The 21,223-nt window shown below is 38.3% G+C and overlaps 1 protein-coding gene across 1 annotated transcript in view; it reads left to right on the forward strand.

Annotated features, from left to right (window-relative positions):
- LOC123310513 (mitogen-activated protein kinase kinase kinase 10-like) overlaps nucleotides 1-21,223 on the forward strand; it is a 49,485-nt gene that overhangs the window by 19,375 nt on the left and 8,887 nt on the right. Inside the window, exons 4-11 of the mRNA XM_044894009.1 lie at nucleotides 8,030-8,359; nucleotides 11,688-11,863; nucleotides 12,361-12,532; nucleotides 12,588-12,773; nucleotides 14,835-15,008; nucleotides 17,746-17,838; nucleotides 19,465-19,603; nucleotides 19,663-19,964. Of these exons, the coding sequence (XP_044749944.1) occupies nucleotides 8,030-8,359; nucleotides 11,688-11,863; nucleotides 12,361-12,532; nucleotides 12,588-12,773; nucleotides 14,835-15,008; nucleotides 17,746-17,838; nucleotides 19,465-19,603; nucleotides 19,663-19,964 (1,572 nt within the window). The remainder of the gene's footprint in view (nucleotides 1-8,029; nucleotides 8,360-11,687; nucleotides 11,864-12,360; nucleotides 12,533-12,587; nucleotides 12,774-14,834; nucleotides 15,009-17,745; nucleotides 17,839-19,464; nucleotides 19,604-19,662; nucleotides 19,965-21,223) is intronic.

Here is a 21,223-nt window from a genome sequence, read left to right on the forward strand (position 1 = left end):
GGAGCCTATCTCCCTTCGTTTAGATTTTCATCTTGGAAATGGCATTTTTTCAAAAATTGCAATTTTCAATCTGCGATATCTCCTGTTATATTCGTCTGATCCAAATGGGATTTCCGGTTATATAATCAGCGTTGCCTAGGCTTCCACCCTAGCACAAAAACTCGATTTCGAAAATCTCGATTTTTTGGGTCAAAAATGAGCAAGGGGTTAGACCCCCCTAAAATGACCTATTTGCTACTCTGTCGGAAAATCAGGATGTTCCATTACTATCCTAGGATATGGAGTGCATAGAATTTGTTCCGAAGATTCTGGAAAACCAAACAGTTGATGCTTCAATAGAGAATTACGCCCCAGAGGGCTCTTCGAAGTCAACTCGAAAATGAAAAGTGGAAAAACAAAAAATATTATTTTCTCCTAAACAGGAAAAGATTTTTGGAATTTTGGTATGAAAATATAGGTTTTCGAACACGCTGAATCTATTGCGAGCATTTTCGGGAGCCTATCTCCCTTCGTTTAGATTTTCATCTTGGAAATGGCATTTTTTCAAAAATTGCAATTTTCAATCTGCGATATCTCCTGTTATATTCGTCTGATCCAATTGGGATTTCCGGTTATATAATCAGCGTTGCCTAGGCTTCCACCCTAGCACAAAAACTCGATTTCGAAAATCTCGATTTTTTGGGTCAAAAATGAGCAAGGGGTTAGACCCCCCTAAAATGACCTATTTGCTACTCTGTCTGAAAATCAGGAGGTTCCATCAATATCCTGGGATATGGAGTGTATAGAATTTGTTCCGAAGATTCTGGAAAACCAAACAGTTGATACTTCAATAGAGAATTGCGCCCCAGAGAGCTCTTCGAAGTCAACTCGAAAATGAAAAGTGGAAAAAAAAAAAATATTATTTTCTCCCAAACAGGGCCAGATATTTGAAATTTTGGTATGAAAATATAGGTTTTCGAACACGCTGAATCTATTGCGAGCATTTTCGGGAGCCTATCTCCCTTCGTTTAGATTTTCATCTTGGAAATGGCATTTTTTCAAAAATTGCAATTTTCAATCTGCGATATCTCCTGTTATATTCGTCTGATCCAAATGGGATTTCCGGTTATATAATCAGCGTTGCCTAGGCTTCCACCCTAGCACAAAAACTCGATTTCGAAAATCTCGATTTTTTGGGTCAAAAATGAGCAAGGGGTTAGACCCCCCTAAAATGACCTATTTGCTACTCTGTCTGAAAATCAGGAGGTTCCATCAATATCCTGGGATATGGAGTGTATAGAATTTGTTCCGAAGATTCTGGAAAACCAAACAGTTGATACTTCAATAGAGAATTGCGCCCCAGAGAGCTCTTCGAAGTGAACTCGAAAATGAAAAGTGGAAAAACAAAAAATATTATTTTCTCCTAAACAAGGCCAGATATTTGAAATTTTGGTATGAAAATATAGATTTTCGAACACGCTGAATCTATTGCGAGCATTTTCGGGAGCCTATCTCCCTTCGTTTAGATTTTCATCTTGGAAATGGCATTTTTCAAAAATTGCAATTTTCAATCTGCGATATCTCCTGTTATATTCGTCTGATCCAATTGGGATTTCCGGTTATATAATCAGCGTTGCCTAGGCTTCCACCCTAGCACAAAAACTCGATTTCGAAAATCTCGATTTTTCGGTCAAAAATGAGCAAGGGGTTAGACCCCCCTAAAATGACCTATTTGCTACTCTGTCTGAAAATCAGGAGGTTCCATTAATATCCTGGGATATGGAGTGTATAGAATTTGTTCCGAAGATTCTGGAAAACCAAACAGTTGATGCTTCAATAGAGAATTGCACTCCAGAGAACTCTCCGAAGTCTACTCGAAAATGAAAAGTGGAAAAACAAAAAAAATTATTTTCTCCCAAACGGTGTCAGATATTGGAATGTTTGGTGTGTATATATAGGTTTTCGACCACGCTGAATCTTTGGCAAGCAATTTCGAGAGCCTATCTTCCTTCGTTTAGATTTTCATCTTGGAAATGGCATTTTTCAAAAATTGCCATTTTTAATTTGTGATATCTCCTGTTATGTTCGTCTAATCCAATTGGGATTTCCGGTTATATAATCAGCGTTGTCTAGGCTTCCACCCCAACACAAAAACTCGATTTCGAAAATCTCAATTTTTCACGAATGCGAATAGGCAACAAAAGTGAAACGATAACAGCCGGAGAACAACAGGCAATTGTATCATCGCTAGATCCAGCTCTGTTTGCTGATCAATTAATTGTTGAAAGTTACGAGTGCCAAGGATATCTGGTACGAACGTAAACAACTGCTCGTAGTGGACTGTTCGATAGTTTGCCGTAATGTTAACCTAGGTAGGTCGGTCACATCGCGTATATTGCTCGATTTACATTATTTGCTGCTCAGCTGTTCCGTCATAACATCAACAGAGGCCCGTTCGATACGTAAAGAAAGCATCAGGGATGGGGCTTCGATAATTCAATTCCCCCTTATCGAAATCGACAGTTATGTTGTTTGAGATCGTCGACATTCATGCTCGTTAAATGCGGAATACAAAGAGTTCAAAGAAATGATGTATTCATCCAAAATACAGTGCTCAACAATTGATATCGAAGGCATGCTTTTAGCAATTTCCCAATGAATTTCGTATTGATCGAAGATAGCGAATATTGATGAATTCAAATGTTTTTACGAGATTTGAATGGCTCATTTGCAAAACTGGTCAGGCATATCTCTATTTTCTCCATCAAGATGTTCGAGTCTATTTTTATTGTTCATTGACGTAGGCAGATTTGATTAGGATAGTATTACGATTATTGGAAATTTATCACGTTGTTATCTATCATCGATATTTCCTGCTTGAACTGATTTGTTTCCAGGAATGGACATTTGAAGTCGTAGAAGTCTCTATGTACCTATACCTTCGCCTATGGGAAATTGTGATGTCTATGTTATCTATGCGAAAAGCTTCTGTAGAAAAAATCATAGTATAATGTGTCCCCCTTCAGTTTCAAAGTTATAGATCTCGATATAAATTATATCTTGAGGATATTTGTAATATCTACACGGTACCTAAATGTGATACTTCACCTCGTTTTATAAGGATTGTAAATTCTGAAATCGTGAACAATTAGTAACAAGAAATAATAGATATTGTTAGCTCGTTTTTTCGTTGATCTAGATACAATTTCCTTTATCTGCTTCGATATTTATGAGAGTGTATTGTTTCCCATATTCGACGATATCCATTCTGTGCCACCGTTTCATATGAATATCACACCTTGACATATAGATATTTAGAGAAATTCAAGACTCAGATCGTTTGTTTTCCCTTTAGAATTGCTCACGAGAAGAAAAGCGATGAACCAAGGTTAAATTAGGAATTTTCCACTTTTCAGGTATTCCCCCTCTGAATTTTTCAGTATCAGGTTTTATCACCTGTTTATTCTTGATATGCATTAACCGAAACTTTTCTGTCTTATCGTAACTAAAGCAAATTTGGATGACCTCGGAATATATTCTGGAAAACTAACAAATGTAGAAAAGCACCTGCGTTTTAAACGATTTACTCCATGATTCGACTGTGTTATTATTGGGAAAGGAATTTCTGAGTGGACCCTTATCACTTTACGCCAAAAGAATTTGAAGAAATGTGGAAAATACACGAGATTCCATAATATCCTGATAGATGGTGAGAACTTTCACTCTAGCTTCTTGAATTGTGCTATTGGGAATTGCAATTAATTCTCATCGAAACAGATGGTTGGTTTTAAATTAATGATATTGAAAATTCGTATTGTTTGAAGTCTTGAACATCGCTAGATATTAGCTCGATTCATATCATCCATCAGATACATTAGAGAAAAGAATTGGTGAGAAGGTGATCACCCTGTGTATGAATTTTATAAGGACTCGATCCTCTTATTCCATTGCAGAAGACTAACTGACGTACATACAGATATATGAATTTTCCTTCAATATTTGGGAGTCATACAATCTGACAAACATTCAAATTAAAAAGTTTTGCTAAACCTCTCCAAATTTTTAGGTCACATGTGTCGTAATGGACGAAGGTTCAAAATTAAAATAAAATATTTTCTTTAATATGAAATAATCAGTGTCTCTATCAATGGTCCAGCATTCGTATAAATCAAGAAAGTTTCTTGTTGCTTGGTGTTTATGGTTCAAAGTGAGGGTGAGGTAGATTGATTCGCGAAAGGTACTGCAAACCGAATATAATATCGATTTTCTGGAACGCTGCCAAGATTAGGAAAACGCTGACACAGAATCGTAAAATCGGAAGGGAACAATAATGCGGCTAGCAAGCGAAACCCGGGGGTGAAAGTGCTGTATAAAGCTTGCAATCTTTGGGTTTTATCAGGGATATATTCAGCGGTTGTTTACAGCTCCCTGCAGGATCTTTCTCGAGGGCTCTCCCGCGCGGTTTCTTATTGCTCGAAAATCGAGAACGGAACTGTGGTTTCGTTCTTTTCGTTTTCGAGTAACCTCTTCCAAACTGGCGGTGCCAACTTGGGCTTTGCGATTTTTTCTGGTCACGAAATCAGTATAATTTAAAAGGACCCCCGCTCTCCGCTTTTTGGGTGAGAATTACTTTGATTTTAGTTCATTGGGGATTCTGCAGGATATCGTCCTGGATCCACAATCTTTTGTGGTAATAATAACAGTAATCAATGGGAGATCTTCATTATGCAGACGATTGTGCACTTATCGCTAGCAGCCCACAGGATCTACAGCTAATGTTGGACACTTATAAACATATATACGAAGTTTTGGGCCTTAGACTCAAGACAAAACCAAAATCCTGGTAAGTCCGTCTGAAAACCTTCAAACAGATATCAGCCTGGAGGATGAAACTCTAGAACAGGTGGAGCAGTTCAAATACTTGGGAAGCTTCATAAATACTAGGGCTAACCTGGACACGGAAATACACAACCGTATCAATTCGGCATCACAGGCATTCTGGAAGCTAAAGGACAGAGTGTTTCAAAATCACGGCCTCAATCTGCAGATCAAAACAGCTGTTTATCAAGCAGTGGTCCTCCCAACGCTTCTTTACGGAAGCGAAAGCTGGACGCCCTACAGGCGACATATTAAACAGCTTGAACAAACGCAACAACGTCATCTAAGACAAATAATGCACATCAGATGGTTCCACAACGTTTCAAATGCAGAAGTCTTGCAGCGCGCGAGTTGTGTAACAATTGAGACTCAAGTAACGAGGGCCCGACTGAGATGGAGAGGCCACATTCTGAGGATGCAAGACACAAGACTCCCCAAAATAGCTTTGTACGGCGAATTCACAGAGGGAGCTCGGAAACCAGGAGGCCAGTATAAGCGGTTCAAGAATATACTGCATCAATTCCTTAAATCAGTTAATTCCAATCAACGTTAGACAGATCACAGTGGAGGTCTTTGGTCCATAGTTATAATGGAGACTCGAGAAGGATACAGCGGCGGCCAGATCTGGTCGGTGACTATCCATGTAGGTCATGGTTGGGTCTCTTCAGTCACAGGAGTGCACACAGTCGCAAGTAGCCCTAAGAAACTATATGTTTGATCGCACCAATAGTCAGGTTTTTTAGTCTTTTTGTGGATTTATTCTCGGTAACGAGATTCTGCAGTGAATGAATGAATGCAATGAGAGACAACGCCTATAAGAGGAAGGCAACAAAAACAATAATGAGAGAACTCGAAAGCTTCCCAGATCCTCTCTTCTCTCACGCAATAAGCAGTTCAGCGTACTGATTAAGAGGAAATTTGGGACATATGCCATTGTCTTCGTCTGGGTTTCGATCTGGGGGAATTCAATTGGATCTCGTTGCATACTAGATGGCGCTCGAGTACTTGATAATACTCAGAAGCAACTATTTCCATCGCGGAAGGAGTTGTGACGAAGTCAAATGAGACCGAAACCATGGTACTCTTATTCGATGGAACGTTCGGCGTCTTGATGAAAACAAATTGGCTAGTTCGATTCAGATCGTAAAACATTTTGATATTCATGTCAGCAGGTGGTATGAGCTTGAATTGATACGGAAAAAAATGGGACCGAATAAATTGGAGGGAAAATACTTTGTGAATGATGTTTCGAGCTTATTCTTTCCTTCTGGGACCTCGTTTTATTCAGTATGCTACACCTCGACTCCCAAACTGCGGGAATATCGAACAAAAATGGTTTTGGTAGGAATTCCCCCTCGTTCGTTTCGCCGAATTCATTATTCTACACGCGTATTTTTGAGGCTGAACACGAGCGCCAGACGGGAAAGTGGCAGCGAAAACGACTTCCGTTACATTAATTGGAATAATAATTAATTCGCAGGTGTCCGCCTGGACAATTTCCGCGGGCTCATCTGGGAGCAAATGAACATCGCCATCCCGTACAGAGTTACTTTACAGATTGGGGAGTTGAGGTAGAGGGTGATTTTTCAATCGACTAATCTTTTTTTGTGTACAAAAACGACCTTTTGATGTATTCGGATTTTTAATTAACCAGATACGAATATCACAATGTATTTCATCCACGTTTCTTGAGCGTAAATACGTTCCTTAATCACTTGTGATTTATGAGTCATTATGCACAGGTCTATCAATCTTTATGGTCGGAAACACAGGCAGAGGCTCTCGACATATTACAATATTGAAGAGTCAGAAGTTGCCGTGAGATATTAAAGAAATAATCTTCTAGAATGGCGAATAAAGTAAAGTATTCTAGTCGTATATAATGACTGTTATTCAGTCTACTTCGTCCATTCCAAGCGTTTTCCATCGGAGGAGGAGTTGTGTTACTCTGCCAAGGTCAAATGAGACCGGGTCGGTATCTACTCTTCTTCGATGGAACGTTCTGAAGATGACAAGTTGGCTGTTATTCACTCTATTTCGTCGATTTTGTCTTTTTTGGTAATAGTCATACGTGTGAATAATAACTATCATCGTTGGATAATACGAGCTTTCAACTAGAACATATATTTAAACCTTAAATTCTTGAGGTCAAAAAAACACCTTCTATCAGATAGACAGAAAAAATATAGCCATTTTAAGTTTTCATAATGAGCTGTGCCATCCCTGAACACTACGCATTTGTGGATCTTTCAAACAGAGTTGTATTCAAACGCAACAACGTCATCTAAGACAAATAATGCACATCAGATGGTTCCACAAAGTTTCAAATGTAGAAGTCTTGCAGCGCGCGAGTTGTGTAACAATTGAGACTCAAGTAACGAGGGCCCGACTGAGATGGAGAGGCCACATTCTGAGGATGCAAGACACAAGACTCCCCAAAATAGCTTTGTACGGCGAATTCACAGAAGGAGCTCGGAAACCAGGCTTCTTATACATTTATTTTTTCAAGTGGTCAAATATTCGAAGGATTCGAATTTCATAAGATTCAACGAAATATAATACTTACATCAGTAAACAATATACATAAACATAGAATTATCATCCGAAAACGAATCGTTGAAGTCGAGGACTGCAATAATAAAATTGATAACGATAAGTCCCAACATTCATTGTAAAATTACTTAATAAAGACAATGACATAATAAAATAATAAACAAAATTTCTACGCATGACTTACTACACGTAGCATATAATTGATTTATGGACTTCTCGAACAGAGGGCACATTCTTCGTTTTGATGACCGTGTCCATGCTCGTACTCGTCGACTATATCTGGACTCGTCAGTAAAGATTGGCCCGAGGATTGGCCCTTCATATCGCTCGTAACCGTTCCATTGCCTACTCTAATGTCTCTGATCTTTGTGGAACGCTTCTAACAAGCGTTACGATGTTAGGTTAGGTTAGGTCTTCATGGATACGTATTCCGCTCAAGGAAATTGAAGTACTTATGGCATCTAGAAGACCATTACTTGCCATTCGGCCGGTGCCGAGTGAGTTCGGCCGAATATTCGGCCAGTATTCAGTATCACTGTTTGTGGCATCCCTAATCACCAATTTCGATTCAAAACTTTCTTTTTTCGTGTTAATTTAACGAATTCCCTTGTGTTTTCAGTCCTCATCTACGAAGACATCGAGAACGGCGAGTTTCAGTTCAAAACGCTCAAGATAACGGACTTCGGCCTCGCCAGGGAAGTCTACAAGACCACGAGGATGTCCCAGGCGGGGACGTACGCGTGGATGGCGCCCGAAGTGATAAAAAATTCGACGTTCTCGAAGGCCAGCGACGTGTGGAGCTACGGCGTGCTGCTGTGGGAGCTGCTGACCGGGGAGACGCCTTACAGGGGCATCGACACCCTGGCCGTGGCCTATGGGGTTGCCGTGAACAAACTCACCCTGCCCATACCGAGCACTTGCCCGAAGCCTTGGGGAGACCTGATGGAAAGTGAGTATCACAGCCCTAGAGTCGGCTAGTTGCACCCCAGCCGCTGGACCAATCTAGGAAGCCTTCCCTCAAGGCCAATTTACAAAACTAGTATTCATTGCTTCCTAGATTGGTCCAGCTTACTCGCTCCCTGCAGATGTTGCTAAATGTCGAAGATGCCAAAGGTAATAGGCAAAGATTATAGAGTAGAAAGGTAGGAAACGCCCTCAAATACATTCTGGTCTGTGTTTGTCACATTTGACAATGAGATGGCGCTGAAAACGTACTGTCAATACAGAAAACTGTTTCACAATTGAAGGGCGCGACATTCGAATTCTATTCCTTGTATTGAATTTGGATATCGACTTTGTTGAGACCAGAAAACAAACATCCTGAACGACAAAACAAAAGTATGTTTTTTTTTTGATCAGGATGTTAGTTTTCATCTGAACATTGTTTCGAATCAGGGAAATATCAATGAAACATTATGCTGTCAGATGTGCTATATTTTTATTTGCAATCTATGAGGAATTTACAAAAATTTTAAATTATGGACAACAAATAGAGCTTTAAATAGGACACAAAAGTATAAATATGGTGATCTGTTATACGTCAAAGGTGTTATTTTTGTGCAATAAATTGTTTTATAACTTTGAACATATTTTGTGGATAGTTTGGACCAATTTTGTTGGTGTTTTTTGAAATTTTTCTCTAATTTTTTGCACTGCTAACTTCCATTTTTATTCCTATTTGAGAACCGAAAGGATCTCTTCTGAACGGAACCATATGATTGATTAAGTCATCAAGAGATAAAATGTTTCTCGTGGCTTTCAGATAATGCAATAGATGAACTAGGGTCGTATTAGGATCTATTTCATTTTTTCAAACCTCCTTATTTTGAAAATTTCGTATCGATTTGTATAGTTTTCTGTTGAAACAGTCCGTTCTTTGACTTCTGGTTTTTAAAAAAATTCACCATTGAAAAACTTTACTTCACTTTTGAAGTCTACAAATCCGTCCCTGTATCGCCGCCTGCTTCTTCAAATCACCGCTCCCTCTGGTCACCCCTTAAATAATTGATTGAAAAAGTTCCAAAGGGTTCTCGAAAGATTTCCGTATCCGCCAGAGGCGACAGGGGCGTACTTAGGGTGCCTCGTAACAGCATTTTCAAAAATCGAATAAAGTATTCTCCTAGAGGATTGTACCTATTTTTCTGCTTACCTTATGGACTGAAAACGGCTGCTACTTCACTCACAACACCAAGATTGTCGTGGCCACCTTTATTTTTATTTTTATTGACAGTTGGCATTTGCGTAGTGTAAAACATGAACTGGATACTTCACATTCAGATGAAAGGTTTTTACACAAATTAACATTATTCGCATGGATAACCACATAAAATGTAATTGAAAAACGCTAAAACATTTCTATTTTATTGATGGTAGAGACTCGGACAGTTTCACTTCTTATTGTTTATTTATGTCGGAATCAAACTATAGGTTAATTACTATCCAATAATATGAATACGGCGGTAGTTAAATATGAGAAAGTGTTTTGAAGTTCGTTTTGCTCGGGAATTTCGAAATTACGTCGATCAGGTAATGAACAATCTGGGATGCTTCGGCTGTACAGACGGTTGCAACTCGAGCACCGTTGTTGTTTCACAGGGTGTCCCACGTTTACGCAAAACGGATCATAGGATTGTTCTGAAAATTGGGGTATTAGGGTTTACAGGGGACACCCTGTATATGAAAATGGTGGGATGGTATTGGATCTTTAGAATTTCAATTTTCTAGACACAACCGTTCACTTGCTGTCCGGAATGTTGGAAATAATAAAACATTCATGTGAAATATGTGTTCATTTCATCCTGCAAGCCATAATCCTCCCCACTTCTCGTCTCTCGTGTAAATTTCCCCTCCCGATATGAATTTGCGACAACTGTTGAACGATATTCTCTCGCCAACGCGATCATTTCTCACGATGACAACCATAATGGTCGCGCCCGAGGTCTAATTGTGATGCAAGACGCCTGAAAACGCTGTCGACGCAAGCTCTTTAAAATGAAAGAGGATCCAGGAAGGACACAATGGAAGATGGGACGCATACAAATGAGCGTCAGCGACAGGATAGATCCAGAAATGAGACGAATATCGACGGTATAGTTGGAAAATATTCATTTCGAAGGTTCTGAAAGTCTGACAAAAAAGAGAGTTGTAATATTGGATGTTTGACATGTTTCTTAGCATTGTTTCAAGAAAGAAATTCAATTGAGCACTCAATGTATCGTCAAAATATGGAGGATCTTTTGTTTGGGAGAGAATAATGCCCAATCATCCCTTCTGTCCAAAAATCCCACTAAAAAGTTACACGTTTGGACAGAGAGGATTTCAACATTCGGTATAAAGGGCGAACCTTTGACTTGTACATGAGTATTCCAACAGTAGATTCTTAAAGTCAAAAGAAACATTTTTTTCCTATACCATTTTGTCCAATTTGGCTTACTAGAAAGATATAGTTACTTTGAAGTTTTCATAATGAGCTATGCCACCCCTGCAAACCTGGCACTGGAATTTTTCATTTCAACCTTGGAAATGTTTCACTGCATTACAAAAACAAGAAGAAACTCACTGATATATTTCGAATTCCACTGATATTTTCATTTTTGCATATCATGAATGCTTCGATTTTTATTGGGCCTACTCCGGACCTGTGCGGGATCTTTCGACTCCGGGAAAACCCAAACCGCAAGAAAGCAAAACAAACAAAGCGTTATCGAACTCAAATAATGGTCGTGTCGTTTACAGACTAAATAGTTAATAATGGATGCCCGATCAATTATGTAACGATGTTTTTTAGACATGCCATTAAGTTTTCAACCGGACCTATAGACCCGGAAAATGAGAAACTCGTCGATTGATTGGGTCGGCAAACATACGAATGTTGGAGTCGCTGAACTTTGGAATGCGTGTTTTTTTTTTCGTTTTATAGAAAATTTATGAATATTGCCAAAGAAGAAATTGCCAGAACGCTCTGTATAGGATGTGGCTGTATCTCAATTCTTTTTAAACGAACATTTCCTCTTTCATAACTTGAAATGAAATTCATCAGCAAAAAGCTAAACCAGAGCGAAAAAAAATTGAAAAGGGACCCAAAATAAAACTTAAAAATCTCTAAAACGGCTGGACCGATTCTGGCCAGAATCGATAGACTTTTTCGCCCTTTAGATGAGCACAAACGTGCGAAATTTTACATAGGTAGATTCAAGGAGTGTCCACAATATCCAAAGGCTTACGCACTATGACATCTTCGGTTTATGTACGTGTGATGAGTGTTGAATCTTCCTCAGGATGCTGGGAATCTGATCCACATCGGCGGCCCTCCTTCGAGCAAATCCTGGAGTCCCTGGATTCGATAGTACACTCGTCGTTCACCCAAACACCCCACGAAAGTTTCCACATAATGCAAGACGACTGGCGGCAGGAAATTGAGGAGGTCCTACTGGAGTTACGACGAAAAGAAAAGGTAAAACTAACTTGTGCCATATATAGCTTAGCAAGACCTTTTTTTATTCGCTATTTGGCCATTTAAAATTACGGAGCAGAAACTCACCGTCATTGATTTATGAATGTCATAATGCTCAAAGAAGCTGATAGATCTCTCTTCACTCAACAAAAAATCTGAAGTGGTGATCCAAAAATTATATCAGAAATGATAGACTGGTAGTGTAAGGATCAAAAAGCAGGACACCAGTCTATCATTTCTACTTTATTCAACGGTCGTGGATAAAGTAAAGTATTCGTATTCACTTTTCATATAGTGTATTTTTGAATGTTTTTATTGTCGCGTTTTTTCCCGAATACAATTTTTCTCATGTTTCACACAATTTTTAATTCCGTTTTAATCGTTTCTCAATTTTTGCTGCTTTTCATTTCGTGAAGGAATGTAAGACGTTCGAAGAGGTAATATCCCCTCTTAGCTTTCCCGATGTTCGTATGAAAGGAGATGTTTGTTTTATGTAGGAACTTCGATGTAGGGAAGAGGACCTCCACAAGGCGCAGATGCTGCAGAAGATGCAAGAGGAACAGTTACGAATGAAAGAGAAAGAATTGCACGACCGAGAATTCGACCTTCTGCGAAGAGAGCTTAATTTTATTATAACGCAACAGACACCGACCCCTAACAAGAGGAAAGGTGAGAGGTCATGTTTCGCCCTTTGTTCCCGATGATGATTTTTTCTTCGTTGCAGGAAAATTAAACAAATCCCGCTTGAAATTGCTGAAGAAGGAACCGGGTACGACGATAGGTTATCCGTCTGACTTCAGGCATACGATTACGGTGCAACACACTGTAGATCCGAAAACTATAGCTGGAGTTATAACACCTCATAGTCCTCCTGGTAGTCCAGCTATACCCAGACTCCGAGCAATAGCCCGTAAGTAGTAGGTTCAGATGAATACAAAAATGACGTAGACGAAGAATAATCTATCAACTCCTAATTGCTGTAGCAGGAGGGATCTTGAATGCAAGAATACACATGTAGCTAATGTTAATGAAAAATAGCACAGCCAAAGTCAAATATAATCCTGTAGGATAGTTTCATTCTTGGGTAGATTATTCTTCGTGCCTTTCTGTTTCAGTTTTTCCTTTTAATTTCGATTTATCACATAGAGTGCAGTTTTGTGGTCGTTTTATTTTCCAGTTGGCATGAAATTTATCTTCTTTCGAAGAACTACGCATGGATGATCGCCATGTAGCATTAGCGAGAGTGTTATTTTTTGTTGTTTTACTGTGTGATTTTTCAATAGACCTTGTCGATATTCACAGTTGTTTTTGTAGTTGGCATCACTAGTCTATATGGGTATGATCACAATCAGATTTTTTAAATAGCTGTTCGAACATCTTTTGGATTGCATTCTTCTCTGCATTATTAGAAATATTTCCATTTTCGCGATTTAAAATCTTATCTTCGATACGAGAGCACTTGCAGATCGCAAACTCAACGAAAATTGCTATTTTTTGCTCGAATTTGGTATAAAAAAGGTGGGTGTATGCCACGTTTCTTCGAAATGAAATTGTAATTTTAAATCACATTAGCTAACCACTCCATTACACCTCGATGGAATGGATTTTCTGTTGAGTAAGACTCTTTAGAAAGGGACATATAGTTCTTTTCGATGGTTTTCCTTCAACCCAACGAAATTCTTTGTTATGTCCTAAGATCTCTACAACTCAACATTAATTATCATTAATATGAAAAATTTTCATCCCTGCTGTTTTTTCAGAGCGCTAGCCTCTAAAGATTTTGGAGCATTCGGTAGAATTCGTCAAGTTGGCTGTGAAATTTTGACAGTTGACATTTCGTGCCGGATTTCCAAATACGAAACGTCAATGTCCCACAATTACCTACCTTATCTGACATTTTGAACGCTCTCCAGAAATAATTATTTGTCATGCAACCATTAGCTCTTCAAAAACGTTGAAAACCTTCTGGTGACGACTTATGTACAGGGTGGGCAAAATTGGTGATACCTGAACTACAACTTTTTAACCCAACGAGATAGAGAAAAATGAATGTATCATTCATGTCGTCTTTTTTCGAGAAACTTATAATGCCATCAAGTGCATTCCTCTATCTTCTTTTGTTTTTGAGTTATAGGCCAAAATTTAAATTTGGGCGGTTTCAACTTTGGTCATTATCCCCGTTTCTATTTGTTCAAGGATGTTGAAATGAAGACATTATACAGACACTTTTTCGATAGCAATCCAGTGGTGTACTATGATTTTTTCCTACAGGTTTATTTGCTGAGCTATAACATAAAATTGTGTTTTTTCTTATAAAAAGAGTGGTTTAAAATGATTTAGAAAGAATCACCCTCAGTCTTTCTAAGTCATTTTAAACCACTGTTTTCATAAGATAAAATACATCTTTATGTAATAGCTCAGCTCATATACCTGTTGGAAAAAATCATAGTACGCCATTGGATTGCTATCAAAAAAGTGTCTGTAAAATGTTTTCATTTCAACATCCTAGCTTGAACAGAAACGGAGATAATGACCAAAGTTGGAATTTTAATTTTGACCTATAACTCGAAAACAAAAGACGATAGAGTAATGCAGTTGATGGCATTATTAGTTACTCGAAAGAGGACGACCGTAATGTACCATACATTTTCCTCTATCTCGTTGGGTTGAAAAAGTTGTAATTCGGGTATCACCAATTTTGCCCACCCTGTACATACAAAGTCTTCATAAATTATTGTAATATCGCATTAGTTCAAAACTCTTCAATAGAGGCAGCACAGAATGATTTCAACCTAACTGAACCTAACCTAACCTAACTGCGATGTTCCAAGCATTTAAAAATCAATTATATTATAGTAAAATACATCAAAACACTCGAATACAAAGTAACACAACACAACAGAACGGGAAGGTAAAACGGCGCAAAACTGCCAACTCGATCACGACCACAGTGTGAGCCTTGAATTTTCAGTGCCCGCCGACGGAGTCAAGGGCAAAACCTGGGGTCCATCCACGTGCCATCAGAGGGAAAGGGGGCAGATCACGATGCTCAGGCCCGCTCAAAATCGGAGCATATTCTCGAAGAGCGCGCCGAACCTGGACAAGACGCGCGCCATTTTGGGTGGCAAGTCGCCGCACGAAATAGGTAACAGCTCACCCCCTAGACACAATAACAACTCATCCCCGACCGATAGCGTTAAGAGTTCCGGTTTTCAACTCTTCCTAAGTAGGGCTTTGACGCCGCTGAGCGAGATAAAGAGGTTTGGGCTTAACACTAGAAATAACAGCCTGCCGATGGGCAATAATGCTTCGGCTAAGAAAGGATTGGGTAGCAATAATCGACTGAGTAGGTCTATAGGTAACATAGCCGATTCCCATTACGAATCGATATTCTCGACTAATAGTTTTGTAGTGGCTAAAGGTGTTAGTAATTCGATGGACTTCAGTGATAGAGACGACTTGTAGTGAGAGGAAGCTTAATTATTGAATCTATGACGTTTTAGAGGCTATTTTGAGCTGGAGAGGCAGTTCGGAGATTTTCCATAGTACGTAGGCTTACAAACTTACAGCATTACTACACAAAGAGAATTAAACACACATGTAGGAAATGATAGGGATAACTGAAGATTTCAGGAGTCCAAAGAAAGTTCCATACAATCCGACAACGCCGCAGTTGCGTCGCCCAATCAAATTCAATACTCAGTTCATAAAAAAAATCCCATCGCGGTTTGCCAATTATTGAAAAAAGTTCAACTGTCGAAACATGAAAAAACAGTTTTGAATTATTTAATAAAGTCAATTTCATTGACTTTATTTTTCACATTAAACTATTACTAGTTTGTCTAGTCTAACCCAGAGCTAGATCGGCCTCTACACCTCCAAGGGCCGTCCAAGTGGGACAAATTGATGTTGTTTATTCGTCATTCAGTAGTCTTTTTACTGAAGGGCGTTGAAAAAAATTCGTCGTCAAGTTGGTTTGTAGTATTTCTCTCGAAAGCTCATCCATATCAAAAATTATCACGAGGTTACTGTCATTGAAGTGAATCATTACTTCAAATGCCAGTTTGAACTTAACGACTGCGAGTTTTAAAAATTGAAATTTTCAAATTCGCTGCAGAAACTGTCCAAATTCATATTTCAAATATGGGGTTTTTACTTCGTTCCTGTCACACGAATTGGCAACACTGCACCTGAATGTGAGTTCTCTTCATAGATTTGAACAGAACTCAAGACAGGGATGGCTGACTGGTGAATGAGATGGAATGACTTTGGGCACTTATAACTGTCAAAGAATGAGATTATGTCTTGTTTACTAAATATCTTCGATCATATCAATCTGTTGTCATTTACTATCTTCGTAATCTGTAGTCGATGTTGCCAAATGGTGTATTAGAAACGAAGCCCTTTAAATCCCCATATTTATTTTTTCTGATTACCTGAAGTTTTTCAGTCAAAAGAAGGATGATTTCATAAGAATAATTTCATTGCACCATTCGGATATGTATGTTCCTTATACTGGCCTCACTACCCCACCACCAACGGCCATTTTTCCATTTTCAAACAAAATTTAACATTACTGAAACTGCAGCATTTATTGTGTAGTAATTGAATGCAATTTGTAAGCCTGTACATCGACAAATATTATGTGGAAAAACCTCCGAACCCAAAGAAAATTCTCAATATTGAAATTTATTTCTTGCCAGAAAAATGCCGTTTTTTCGAGGTTAAAAATTCTTCAGCGCGTGTTCCTTATGTTTCAAAATCGGTAATAATTGTTTCTTATCATAAACAATTCTTTCGAGAGTTTTGGTAGGTGCGGAATATTTTTGAAATTCACTTTTGAAACCTAGCTTCTTGATACAAACCACCTCAAAAAAAATTAAACAATATATATGTTATATTGTTCTTTCGCATTTATTTTGTATTAATACGAACATTCTAATTGAAGGCATATCTGTGGAAAGTTTACCACAAAGTATTTGTAAGTTTCCTATGTTTTATTAGATTGTTCGATCGTTGTTATTACCATAATGTGATAAATTCTTACGAAATTTTTATTTATTCTTTCGTCCTTCATTCATCATTCATCGATTACTCGTGTTACATCATTCATTTATGTTTTACTATTTATTTCACAGTAATAATTTTGGTCGACTTTTTCCTAGTTTATTCCTGTAGTATACTTTTAAGTTTAGCTTATGAACTATTTTATTTAGTCATGCACTATTTTGTTTTAAGTCTTTTATATTACAGCTCTTGATATATTTTCATTTTTTTTTTCATAGTTTGTATCTGTAATGGGTTTGCTATTATGGTGATGGTTAAATTTTGGTGTAAAATTTGAGTTTGAATAAATTCTGTATTGATGTTTTGTATCTGCTGTATTATTTTGAACACGCATGTCCTATTTCTCGCACGTTCTCTGCTAATTGCTATTTTTCTATACTGAATTCTAATGGAGTAAAGAATTAACCCAATTAAAAGTTTACCCTAGCGTTATCTAAAAAATAAAATATGGTTTTTCATTGAGAAAAAATTGTTCTAACTCGCTTTATTATATGAAAAAAAAAAATAAATGTCGTGTGAATGTTACTAAAAATATGGAGGGAAAAATTAATTCTTATTTCATATGGTAACATTTTAAAAGTTAATTCAGAAAAAGATTAACGTGATTTTGGAGAAAAGAAGGGAGGTGAAATGAGAATTCAAAAAAATTCAAAATATTGCTGGAATCTTCGAAATCGCGAAGTATTTTCGTTAAATTTTTTTTTCAGTTCGAATGAACATTTTCAGTATGCTCACAGCCTGTTCAATTAGCTTGGTTGTTTTCAATTGACTTTTCGAAAATGAAAATTAGAGAGAGTGTGTATTTGCCCATACAGATTTCGTGCCACCAGAGGACTGGGGACCCGAGTATCCCATACCGACTACAATACGACACAATGTGCCTTTTCCGACATTATACAGTGGTGAAGGTAAGTGAAAATCTACTTTTGAGTGATTCCCAACAGGTTGTCGTTATTTGAAACCACCACCATAGGCGTAGATAGGTAGGGGCCAGGCCCCCCACAGTGGCCCCTACCCTAGTTACTGAAATCGACATAAAATTACACTGGAGCTTACTAGACCTTCCCCCCTCCAAGAAAATCGAGGCTATGATAATTGCCTCGGAAAAACAGAGTTAATTAGGTTTAGATACCGTATAAATTACTCAAAGTCAGAAAATAACTAACAGACACTTCTATTTTATTTATTATGAGAACAATTAGAGCTGTTTCGCTCTTATTCGAGCACATCGGTACCGTATAACTCAACCAACGATGCCGATCAATTGAAGATGACATTTTGTTGAAAGCATCTAAGTACTAAATTAATCGATAAGGGCGTATGGTAATCATTTTGAATCGAATTAACAAGGATAAAACTGCTTTTTGTGGGTTCAACTCTGAAGTTAGATATCGCCGGTTTTGATAGAACTTTTCGACAAATTCCAATGAAAATTTCTCTACACTATAATGATTAAACATACATCAAACTCTGACATTTGATCCGGGAGTTATGTAAGGACGAACACATCAGGTTGTATAAAAGCCTCCGCCCACCTGAAGATGCTAATGTGGAACCGAAACACGTGTAGTAGTGAAAATCATGTACTTCAGTTTTTAGTATAGAACAAGAAATAATAGGGTAATGCCTCACGAAATTCAATATTCTATAGATTACAGTAAATACAGGGTGTTGCAGAGCCAATTGACCAGTCTTAAAGGGCTTTAAAAAATGGTAAATGTAGCAAAAAACGCTTTTTTTATTTATTTGAATCGGTGATCGCTTTTCGGTATGTAGCGAGCGGTATGGCCCGGATTTCCTCTGTGGTAGGGTGTGTGGACGATGTTTGAAGACCTTATATGAGTTATATGTCTTTAAGGTAGCCCCGAAGTCGCAGATGCTCAAATCAGGTGAACGCGCTGGCTACTCCACGTGATCTGAGTAAAATCAGTCGCTCAGGGAGCATCTGTCTCAAAACATCCAAAGAGATTCTACCTGTGTGGGCTGTAGCTCCATCCTGCTGGCACCAGATGTCACCCAGATCTTGTTCTACAGCTGTTTTTCCAATTCAGGCTGTAGGAAGGTTTCGAAACCTTACCCTGGGAAGTTACTGTGAGGGCCTATCACTCCGAATTGAGACGCAGCACACCAATTTTTGATTGTGTTAGCTGAGGGTACTGAAACGCTGGCTGAAATGTTAGAATGACGTCGAAACGCCCGCTGGTCGCGATCACAGAGGGGTTATTTTTGTAAAACGTACGGACGGCAAAATCCCGGACCCTGAGGAACTCACAGAGCCCTTCCGCACTTACCTGCACGAGCAATGAACTTCAGAATCTCGACAATTAGCCCAACCGCACTCCGTCAAAAGTGTTACATTCAATGGCGTTACCGTTTTGGCAGTGGTAATAGTTGAATATGCGCTTCAATGCTTTTCAACTACTCTTACTCAATTAGTTGGACAATTTTGATATTTTTTCATTCTTTACCCTTAGTTATTCTGCAGATCAAATAGTGCTATGGAGTAACTTATACATTCTTCTGAATAATTTCAGGTCAAAGAGCGAAACCAAAGCTAGGTATAGTTGAACTCGTTTTGTACAATATCGCCGCAATGTTAGCCGGTGTAGCATCCGGATACGATGTCAGATTATCCAATGTATCACCTTTCCACCCCAAGCTACAACCCAACAGGTAAGACGAAGGTAACAAAAGGAACAACACCATTACACCCCACGGTTTTTGTCCTCAAGGTCAGAATTCGGAGATCTACCCGCCTGGCGTCCCATCGAAAACCAGGACTACGAATACTCGACGACTTCCGGCTACAACCATAACACTTATCACGGCCCCACGAAGCACTATCGTCCGATGCTCACGGGGTCTCAACTCATAAACAATTTGCAACCGGAGGATCAGCGGCCGCTCAGATTCACCGATTCGCCTCAGCATCACCCGCCCAATCCGTCGCCCAGGAGGAAATCCAGCTCGACGAGTAACGACGGTTCGGAGATGTACGGTCCTTACGAGAGGAACGCGACGATATACATTCCAGGTAAAAGAGACAAGATGCCGATCATTTTACCGAGTTAATTGGGGATAAAAATCACACGGTCAAATCGATCTACTGCTGTTTCATAAAACTTTGATTGCCTGTGACACGATTTCCATATTGATACTTTTTCATACATGGTTTTAAGAGTACATTCTTCAGGTAAAAAAAAAAAACACTTTTTCCTATACCATTTTTTCCGATTCGGCCCTGATAAAAAGATATAGCCATTTGAAGTTTTCATAATGAGCTGTGTCAGCTCTTGAAAACCAACATTCAATCCAGTATAACTAGCTGAATCTTTGACACTATAAACGCTTCTATGGAGTTGTATTCAGCCAAATAACCCACTCTTTCAAATTTCACAGATACTTTCTAATTTCTGAACATCAAATCACTCGAAAACGGCGTATTATACGAGAAAATATGAAGAATACTTACATTTTACTATACGTTCAAATATTCATTAGATAGCGTCCACCTTAGTTTCAAGAGTTGGGTTCTTTGAATTTTTGGTAATTTAATGGTACGTAATGGTCATAATAAGAAAACTGGAAGACGTGGATGATATCTTTTGTTCGAAAGAGATTCAGCAAATAAATAAAAAACTATATTCCGAAATTAATTTCATTCGATAAAACCGTTTGTGAGGTAGAACTAAAAATAACATTTTTTGTTTGTTTTTCTAGAGCCTGTATCTTTCGAACCAAGCCGATTCGGAACAAATTGTAAAGGAAAAAAGTGTTTCATTTGACCTCAAGTATCTACTGTTGAAATATTTGTACGAGTCAAAGACTCACACGTATTGAGAAGTAGGTCATAATTCGACGCAATAATATTTTAACCCTCTAATACCCAATTCCGCCTTGAGACTGGTTGCATATAAGTGGATACAAAATTATTCCCTGTGAGCAGTTTAGTTCAACTGAGAACAGGTGTTAATGTAAATCAGTTAACTATTTGCGAAAAAAAGATGTAGATTATACATAAGCTAACTTGAAACTATACGCAAATAATTTTAAAAAAGAAAAAAAAATTGGGCATTAGAGGGTTGAATGCTTATGACAAAGATTATAGAGTAGAAATATAGGAAACGCCCTCATATCTCTAGTACTAAAAACCGACTATATTTTGGTCAGTGAAAACACATTTGACAATGAGATGGCGCTGAAAACGTACTGTGAATACAGAAAAACTGTTTGCTAACAGTTTTCTGTTTCATAATTGAATTCGATCGACTTTTTTGAGACCAGAAACCAAAC

Source organism: Coccinella septempunctata, chromosome 3, assembly GCF_907165205.1.
Source record: "Coccinella septempunctata chromosome 3, icCocSept1.1, whole genome shotgun sequence".
NCBI classification, from domain to species: domain Eukaryota; kingdom Metazoa; phylum Arthropoda; class Insecta; order Coleoptera; family Coccinellidae; genus Coccinella; species Coccinella septempunctata.